General features: G+C 32.5%; 1 protein-coding gene across 4 annotated transcripts in view; it reads right to left on the reverse strand.

Annotated features, from left to right (window-relative positions):
* The window catches only part of LOC146168219 (coiled-coil domain-containing protein 89-like), a 48,730-nt gene extending 38,664 nt beyond the window's left edge, over nt 1-10,066 (reverse strand). For 2 of the 4 annotated variants that reach the window (XM_083380832.1, XM_083380810.1), the window contains exons 1-2: nt 9,336-9,481; nt 5,093-5,251 (exon numbers count right to left, since the gene is read on the reverse strand). In XM_083380832.1, coding sequence (XP_083236958.1) covers nt 5,093-5,251; nt 9,336-9,395 — 219 coding nt within the window. In that variant the 5' untranslated portion in view covers nt 9,396-9,481. Of the gene's footprint in view, nt 1-5,092; nt 5,252-9,335; nt 9,482-9,806 lie in introns of those variants that run through there. The other 2 variants (XM_083380825.1, XM_083380817.1) reach the window with 2 other exon arrangements.
* Between the last annotated feature and the right edge of the window lie 523 nt (nt 10,067-10,589).

The following is a 10,589-nucleotide window of genomic DNA, read 5'->3' on the forward strand; positions in this document are numbered from 1 at the left end:
TTTTAATAATAGTTCTCGTGCATAAAGGTTAGACACCAGGTCATGGCTCTCAGCAAATGGATTTTTTGCAGTTAGTGCGATCTTTCGTTTTACAACTTTGTTTTGTCCTAATTTGAAGATATATTTCAGCTCAAAATCTATGTGTGTAGCATTGTATATTTTGTGTTAAATGAAATTACTTGCTTATATATGAAAAACATCGCATCAGAATAGCTTTAAACGTGTTCAAATAAAATTATAGCAATTATCTTCAAACTTTTTAAAAGAATTATGCAACTGTTCCGTAGTAATTTTTTTAATTGCTCACGGTCTCTTAAAAATATACACAAAAAAACACAAAATTTTTGTTTTTAATTATCAATAGGACGGGTGCAGTTGTTTCTTTGCTATCAGCTCGCCTATGTTGACCTTTAACGAATCACTGTATTTGAGTGAAGCCATCACAAACAGTTTTAAAGCTGTGACCATATAGCCCACAGTGGCAGCGCAGCAAGCTGTAAAAACATAATTTTTATGCGCACAATGCAGCACTATGACGTTACTATGGACAATTAACTTGAAGCGTGCAATAACGTGAATGAACAACTAATAATCAACTTGGTTTGGAAAAGTAAGTTGCTTGAAAAAGTTTATTCTAAAAAAGAAATTCTTCTTCAGGAGTGTCATGTTGATTTTTTGTTAGGTGCTTCGCGGTCATATTGGCCTTAAGTATTAATCGTTTACAAAATTAAAAAAACTATAATCATCTTTTTGAAATTGTCGTTCAGTTAAACTTTATCAAAAAAAATAGTTTTGAGTTAAATTCATTTGTCGCATTAGGTTGGGCTTGAACTTCATTTTTGCTTTATATTGACAATTGTGTTAAACAGTATTGCTGTATTTTTTCGCTTTTTTTGTTAAATTTTTGCAATTATTTTTATGTTGTATTTCAACTGTTTAAGCAACATTTTTTTTTCTTTGGCATTTATAATCGTTTGTCTTTTTGATATTCAAAAAATATTAACTAAGCTTTTAAGAGTTCTGCATAATCCCAAAAAAATATTTTGATTTATGAATCTAAAACATGTGGTTGATGATGACAAGACACCAATTCAGTATGGCAAACAACAATATATTGTTTAAATCGAAGTATATCTAATAGGTTAAAATTTTGTTAAAAAATATATTTTTAGTTCAAAATTTCTTATTTTTTAGGTCAAAAAATATTCACCCTGGGAATTGGAAAGGTTATTGGCGATGTTTAAAAAAATATTAGGGTATTTAACATCATACCAAATTGCAACGTTGTGTGTTTTTTTTAAATGGAGCGCTATTAAACACACAACCTTGGCTAAATTATTTTACATAACGAAAACCTGTGACAAATAACGATCAAAAATCACTAACAAACGTAAATTCGTAAAAGCAATTGTTCAAATTGCGCACAATTCAAGCAAATACGTAATCCTGGTAGGTACCACACTGCATCCAACAAAAGAAATCCCGTTTGAAAAATAAATATGCTTACTGTTCACACCGCTGCAATTAACGCGATATTTTGCAAACTAAATGTTGCATAGTTTATACTCGGTTAGGGTTGCTGTATGTTGTCTGTGTAAGTATTTCTTAATACCTCATAAACTAATGTTAAGGAAAACTCTGCAATAACTGCAATATTTTGCGAACTTAGAATATCTTTTCTCTGGTTACACAAATTGCAAAAAGCCATTAAACATAAAAGTATAAACTTTGCCACAAGGAATTTTTTTTTACCAAAGCAATGTACTCGACTTGACTTTTACGCAGGTTATTGCCCTACAAATGTTTGAAAACGTTTTACCCTTTACATCAAGAGAATTTGCGAGAAGTCGCATGCGCGCCCCTTGGGATTTAACATGCAACCAAAGTGCAATGCTGTGTGATGTTTTTGAAATGGTACGACTAAATAATTGACTATAGCAGTGCTCTACAACCTTTTTCTGGTTTGGTGAACCCCTGAAGTTTTTGTGACAAACTCATACACCATGTACAAATATAAGGTAAGCGGAGGTAAAAAGCGATCTGAAAAATTATTAGCTTAACAATATCATCATGTTAATTAAACCGTGCGGAGCTGCTGAAGTTTTAAACATTAAACAAAAACAAAACAACAACATGTCAAGCTGTCTTACTTTTTTTCAAATGTCGAGCTAGACGCAGCTAAATGTTTCTCGCTGTTTGCTGTCTGTGCTAATATCAGATGTTGGTCTAACAACGGAATTTTGTAACTGAATCTGCTTCTTGTAAAAAGTGGTCTAACTATGAATGTTCATAGCCTTTTTATGTTATGTTAGTTATCTCAAAATTATTCTCTTTAAAAATATCCTAAGACTATGCGTTTAGTGGGTAATTAACACAACTTATATTCTCTCCACCGCAGCTTGTATTTTAGCTGACTTGGCACACTGTACGAGTGTACGGCGTAGATATTGCGCTAATCGTGGCATAATTACAGTCGGGTAAACGATCTTCATCATTTAGCGTAGTCCCGCACATGGAACTTCGCTGAACTGGCTGATAGTCGAAACATGATTTTACAAAATCAATCACACATATTTTACTGTCTTGGTTTAACTTTTGCCTTAAGTTAACGGTTACACACTAAGAATTTTCGACGATTGTGTTCACTTTGCATCTGACTTTTTATGATGTCAACCACTTCTTATTTTTTTGACGTCATTATTCATTACCGTTAGAGGAAAAAAGGGATCCCTAAGTTGAAAATTCAGAACCCTGTCCTTTTTTAATTTCTGGATACCCCTGTTTGACATGTATGATATTCAAGCAAACACATAATCCCAGTATCAAATGGCGTACAACGTAAGAAAAAAAGCATCGTGTTTAAAAGTGAAAATTGCTAAACCTCTGCACTAAACACCAAATCAAGCTGCATCCAACGTCAGACAAACCCGTAACCCGTTTAAAATATAAATTGCTTACTATTCAAACTGCGACAACAAACAAAATATTTTGCGAACTCCTAAATTTTGCATGGTTAAACATACTGCAATACGTTTTAAATTTCTTTACTTGGAAACGTTGCATAGTTGTGTAACAATAAATTTTAAAACTTCTGATGTGCCTTTTACGTAATGCCGGCCCATACTGCTTCCAGGGAAAGTAAAATCTTGTTTGAAACGTAAAATTGGTTACTATAAAAACGACAGGAAAGACTACATACCCACTGGCTAAGCACATCAAGCAACTTTTAATTTGAAAAAATTAAAATTTATTTTATTAAGGAAATAAACTTCATTTGATTTTTAACGTGCTAGCAGGTAATGGCGGTTGAAAAAAAAAAAAAAAAAAAGTTTTGCGTGGTTAGGTTAAGAGTTTTACAATATGTTGCATGTGTGCCCATGGAGAAGCGAGCACACGGTGGGGATTTGCCGTTCTAACCTGAAAAGCCCTTGTATACCGCTAAACTTTGTACCACAGGTTACTGATTAATTTATTTCGAGTCACAATGCAGAAAAAAAATGTCCTGCATAAAACATACTTCATTAAATGTCAGAATATATATACGAAAAATAAGAAATTCAATTAATTCGGACTATTAAAAGGGAGATTATTTCTCACCTTGGCAAGTTGTTGGTTAACAACATAAAAGTCATTACATATGGTTGATTTCGCTAAAACATCTTAAGAGAGGCATGGTGACAGAAAATGTGGAAGAGCACTGGTATAATTAACCATCATAGGCTTCACAAATAATTGTCTATTATCTACCAATGTAAAATATGTGCAACATGTTATTCTTGACCAAAGAAAAGAAGTACAACTATCACACAGCCAACATAGTATAGCCTATTACTTGTCTTAAGTTTCATCATCAAATTGTACATTGGCAAATTTAAAAAATATCTCTAACATTCAATTAATTTGATGGATTATTATCTAGCAACTGTTCTACACTTTTGTGCAAAACAGAATACTTGAGTATTGACAAATTAACAAAACAAGAACAATAGATGATAAAAAAATCAGAAAAAATCCATGCCAAAGTAACCAAATGTAACCTAGATTCTTCATTGCTAATTTTTTTAGTTTTTTTTAGAGGGTTGAACAAAGAATTTTTTTAAAGGGTTGAAATCCTTCAAAAATAATTTTTTCCATCTAAGTCTGGTATTGGTAATTGGAAAAGTAATAGCATTTTTTAATTAATTTTTTGGCGCTCATTCAACAATAAAATTTAGAGATTTTTATCCGTTCAAACTTCAACCTTATAAACTGTGTAATGGATTGGAGTTGGTGCTTTAAATTAAGTTAATTTGAAAGGTAACGACTTTCATTTATTAAACTTATTTAATTTAAGGCATAAGTTTAAAGGTGTGCTATCAAACAATGACAGGAACGATTTCATGCTCAGATTTTGTTGTGTAAGTTATAGAGATGGACTGATGTCAATTTTTTAGACCGTATACGATAATCAATTTTTTAGGTTTTTGTTGAGATTTTTTTATATACTTCAGATACAGTAATAACTTTAATTAATTCAACATAAAAAAATATATTCAGTTTACATACCTATTTAATAAAACATGTTGTATATTAACTTTAAATCAGGCTAAACAAAACCTAATACTATGTTAAATCAGCAGGCATAAAAATAAAAGCAAATATGTAATGTTAAAGTTAAATTAGGAAATTTGGTTACACAACATTTTATGGTTAAAATATGTGCAAAACTACAAGCTCAGATACCCCATTCAAAATATCGACAGGAGTGTAAAGTCATCTGATATTATCAGTAAACCAATATGTCTGCCAATCTTAGAGTGTATATGAAAAGCTCAGAAGAGTGTATATCAAAAGTAGTACCAAAACATCCCAGCTTGGTTCTAATCACATTATTCTTTAACAAAAGCTGAACACAACTATGATAGATCAATTGTTCATTTACATGTACCTATAATATGTTTATTTCACATTATCTATTTTGAAAATGATTTTATTGCTGATAACAGGGAATGTGTACATTTTAAAAATATGATAAAACTTCTTAAAGATGAATTTATTAAAAAAACGTAGTACATATTAATAAAAAAGAATGGATAAGAAAAACACCCAATACCTGGTTTCTTATCAGTTGAGTATCAGCTCTCTGCTTTAAAAAACAGATCAGCTGACCTTGTTCTTCAATTCTTGATCGCAAAAGGGTATTCTCATACTTCAAACTGTCTATATCTGACCCAGATTTACTTGGTTTGGATTGATCTATAGTGTCACCAAACTAAATAAAAAATTTATCATTGTCAGACAGCTTAACTAAATACTGAATTTTTTTATTGCACATATTGGCAAGCTGCAGTATTTTTACTTGTGGGTCATTCCATTGCTACTGGTACAGTGGTGGCACCATATGTCATAGATTTTTTTTTAATTTTATATGTATAATCTCCCTGCAATTCTATGAAAAGTGATACCAATTTTACCGAAATTGGTCAAGTACTTTTTGAGATATCAGCGACTGAAAATTGGCCCTTTTTAGGCTTTTTCGTGATCGCTCATGCGTAAAATTTAACTGAAAATTTTGTTTGACCTATTATGAAAGTGTTTTAAATGGTAACTAAAAAAATCCAATGCATATCAGTTCTTCAAAGTAAGCAGATTCTAAAAAGATATATTGTTGTTTGTTTTTGTATCACTACAGGCCACCAAGTGGCTAGTTTCACACATGACTATTTGTGATCAGTCATGCATGACAAAACTTTGATTGGTTATAGCGAAAAATACTCTACTTCGATTTTTCTGCAACTTAGCTTAAATGAAAGGGAATTTTGTTGGCTTTCTACCCTCCAAATATGAAGTGGGATATTTGAGTAGAAATTACAAAATTTCATTGCTTTGTAATAGATTGCGAAAAAGCTTTATGACGCACAATTATAATGTATAACTATGAAATGTGATTGTCTGGTGCTTCCAAGAAGTCAAAAAACTTATAGAAATCTGCTGGTACAGCAATGCACACTAGAAGCCCATACATAGACCAATAATTTTAATCAATGTATGGCAAAATTGCTATTAATTGTAATGTTTTGCGACTGAAAACTTTATGCACAGTCAGCGCACAATACTACTTATACTAACACAGAGGAGGATTCTATACGATGACAAAAAGAAAGATATTATACGATGTTAAGTACAAGTATATATGTATATTGGAAGACATCTCATATTCAAGTAACAGACTACCAAGAGCTTAAATCTTTAGCAATGTTATTGCAAAGCACTGCCCCTCATTCAGTTACACCAGAGGCAGGAACCTTTTTAACTAAGGGAGCCATAATAGTCAAATATTCTTTTGTGTTTTCATGAGAGCCACAAACATCTAGCTTTATGTTGGCAAAAACTAGTAAATTGTGCAAGGCCATTTATTTTGTTCTCATTTAAAGGACAGAACATAATGTGCATTAAATTTAATTAGTTAGGTTTGCCCAAATTTTATTACGGAGTTCGGTTAAAAGAATTGGGCCTTTTGAATATAAAGAGATTCGCTAGAAGAAGGAAAAAATTTGCTACTATGAGTACTAAAAAAAAAATGAGTTAGGAAAGCGGTTGTGGCCGCTTGCAATTTTATTCAGATCATGCTGAGAAATGATAGCTTACATTTATCTGCAAGCAAGATTCTTTTATCAAAAGAGCCATATGGCCTTACCAAAAGAATCATACATAACTCAGGTTCCCGACCCCGGAGTTCACAATATTAACTGTACAGTATGTTCTAAACAGCCATTATTACTAAGTACTAATTAATAATACATCTAAAGATCTAACACTCATTAAGGTTGAAAGTTGGTTGAAATAAGCTTCGGTGTGATTTCAAATCAGGACTGAAACTAGCTGCAATTCATACTGCCTCAAGTTACAAAAACTTATAAAGATGTGTGGGACCAGTCACACCACTTTTTTTAAATCAGGCTTCCATCAGACTTGGAGATGTGGTATTGTCCTCTTAATGTTAACAAAACATGACATGCAATGTGGCACAAAACATGATCAAATGGAAAAAAGTATTGGTCCTGCTTTTGAGGCCAGTAATATGTGTTTTTGTTGCCAAACTTTTTCAACTATTAGTTTTGAAGTGATTCCGAAGGACATGAAATCAGTTTCTTCCCATTTGCAAGATAGGTTTTAGTCTGGACCAACTTTAAAAGGTACTATACTCCACTATTTGAACCACTGAATGAAGGATTTATACGACATAAGGACAAGTTGTGACCAATCTAAAATTTGTAAAAGCACTACACCACCTTAAATGCCAATGCTTTCTCCTGTTGCTTATGTTTCACAAGTTTGTATATGAGCATGACTGGTACATGGGCTGCATAGTCTCTATTGCTAAAGATGATGGTATATATGTCAAGTTGTTGCTGCATGCATCCAAAAAGACCTGCTCAATCATATTACTGGCCTCAAAGGCAAGACCAATATTTTTTCCATTGGACCATGTTTTGTGCCAGATTGCATGTCATGTTTTGTTAACATCAAGAGGACAATACCAAATCTCCAAGTCTGATGGAAGCCTGTTTTTTGAAAAGTGGTGTGACTGGTCTCACACATCTTTATAAGTTTTTGTAACTTGAAGCAGAGTGAATTGCAGCTAGTTTCAGTCATGATTTATAATCAAACCAAAGTTTATTTCCATCAAATTTTCAACCTTAATAAGTGATAGATCTTTAGATGTATTATTAGTTATTACTTAGTAATAAGGGTTACTTGGAACATATGGTGCAGTTATTATTGTGTAACTGAAGGAAGGGCGGTGCTTTGCAATAACATTGCGAAAGATTTAAGCTCTTGGTAGTATGTTACTTGAATATGCGGTGTCTTCCAATATACATATATACTTGTACTTAAAATTGTATAGTATATTTCTCTTTGTCATCGTATAGAATCCTCCTCTGTTAGTATAAGTAGTATTGTGCGCTGATTGTGCATAAAGTTTTCAGTCGCAAATCATTAAAATTATTGGCAATTTTCGCCATACATTGATTGAAATTATTGGTCTATGTATTGGCTTCTAGTGTGCATTGCTGTACCAGCAGACTTCTATAAGTTTTTTGACTTCCTGGAATCACCAGACAATCACATTTCATAATTATACATTATAATAGTGCATCATAAAGCTTTTTCGCAATCTATTACAAAGCAATGAAATTTTGTAATTTCTACTCAAATATCCCACTTCATATTTGGAGGGTAGAAAGCCAACAAAATTCCCTTTCATTTAAGCTAAGTTGCAGAAAAATCGAAGTAGAGTATTTTTCGCTATAACCGATCAAAGTTTTGTCATGCATGACTGCTCACAAATAATCATGTGTGAAACTAGCCACTTGGTGGCCTGTAGTGATACAAAAACAAACAACAATATATCTTTTTAGAATCTGCTTACTTCGGAGAACTGATATGCAATGGAATTTTTAAGTTACCATTTAAAACACCTTCGTTATAGGTCAAACAAAATTTTCAGTTAAATTTTATGCATGAGCGATCATGAAAAAGCCTAAAAAGGGCCAATTTTCAGTCGCTGATATCTCAAAAAGTACTTGACCAATTTCGGTAAAATTGGTATCACTTTTCATAGAATTGCAGGGAGATTCTACAAATAAAATTTTAAAAAAAATCTATGACATATGGTGCCACCACTGTACCAGTAGCAATGGAATGACCCTTGTATAAGCTAATAAGTCTTTTACAGAATTGCTGAATGATATTAACTACTGTTGGTGGTTTGCTGCTGTAGCATTCGGAAACTTAAAAAAAAACTTGTCAAAACATGGCATAACAGAGAAACATAATTGTAGGCCTGTGATTTTTCTGTGAGACACAGAGCAAGACAAATCCCGAGAATTCTGTCGAAACATTCTCCGAGAGGAACCCTAAATTATTCTTGTCAACAAAATCTTTACAGGCAATTATATCTAGTATATTTTAACTTTCGTAAGTATGCACAATGTTTGTTTTTTTCTTTGAAGAAAAAATCAAATCAAAATTTTAAGAATAGCAAACAAACCCCAGGATAAAAAAGCTTCAATATAAGAAATAAACTTTTATTACTTACAATTTTAGTTATCAAGTCGGCGCAGTTCTAGAATCATACCACAACCCACATTATTATTTGGGTTACAGTGTTTTGACCCATTTGACCCACCCACACCCAAACGCCAACCCAAATGTTGTTCGTTTATTTAATAATTGTTTAAACGCTGTGGTAGGATTCTAGACCATCGCCAAATATTGTTTTTCACTAGTTCAATATGGATAAATAACAAAAGTGGTTTAATGATAAACAATAAAACTAAAAAGTTGTTTACCATCTCATTGACGTCGATAATATTCCGCAGATCATTTGGTGTTCGTGTCGGCGAGGCCATGTTTTTTAATTTTTTTTTATTTTATAAAGAAACATCCTTAACAATTTTTTAGTTTTTTTATTGTTTAGGATTTTAGGTAGATAGTTTTAAACCTACAAGTTGCAGGAGAGAGGATTTTGTTGAAATTCATGTTTCACATGTCAACTGACATAAAATAGGACAATGAAGTGAACATTACAAACAACTTTTTTTTATTTTTGCGGTATCCAAATATATTTTATTAAATTATAATATATAAATATTTTTGCTGAAAAAGAATACTTAAATGTTCCGCTATTATGCCCATTAATTTCTATAAAACGTAGACAACTAGCCAACTAGTGGTCGAAAATTGAAGCCAATTAAAACAGTGGTTCTTAAACGCCGGTACGTGCCCGCATCAACTTTCTTGTGGTCCGTCAAATATATTACCATTTTATATCGCAATAGCAAGATGTTGAAGACCATCAAATTTACAACTTCGCCAGTTCCGTAATTTGCAGCATTGTATCATAACATGAAGTTAATGGTCTACTTCGGAATTTACAATGGAACCATGATAACCTGTATGGTATAAAAAAGACAGTCAGCAACTCATTAAATTGAACTTTCTATTTTTTGATTTTAAGTTGCATACTTCTGTCGTAGTTATATTTTGAAAGTTCACCGGCCCGCAAAACTTGTTTTGAAATTTTACCGGTCCGTAAGCTAAAGACGTTGAGAACCACTGAATTAGAAAGCCCTTCCGTCACCTTGTAAAGGACCAAAAGTGGGCAAATTTTGCATTACGGCCTATGGAGGAAGGTGCTAGTAACAGCATTTCCTGACTATTTATGAACATGTATTACCTAAAATGGATGGATTTGACAGTTGCTAATCATACTGTAATCATTTGGAAGAGAAAAAAACTTGAAACTGTCTAATTAGCACAACAATCTGCATATAAGGACAGGACTAAGCCAGTATAAAATTTTCCCACTGTAATATCAACCTTCTTTAACTTTATAAAGATCGCGAGTGTTGTTTGAAAAAGGCTGGTAAAACTCTGAATATTATAGTTACCGACCACAAGTTTATTAGGCTAAAACATGAGTTATGGCCCAAAGTGATTGCTAGGGATGTTCAAAGTAGAATATCGAATCTCTGGATTCGAATCCAGATGGGATTCGAATCCAATTCTGCCGTTTATTTCGGGTAATTGGAACCGATATAATT

The sequence above is a fragment of the Ascidiella aspersa genome, chromosome 1 (assembly GCF_963924565.1).
Source record: "Ascidiella aspersa chromosome 1, kaAscAspe10.2, whole genome shotgun sequence".
NCBI lineage: Eukaryota > Metazoa > Chordata > Ascidiacea > Phlebobranchia > Ascidiidae > Ascidiella > Ascidiella aspersa.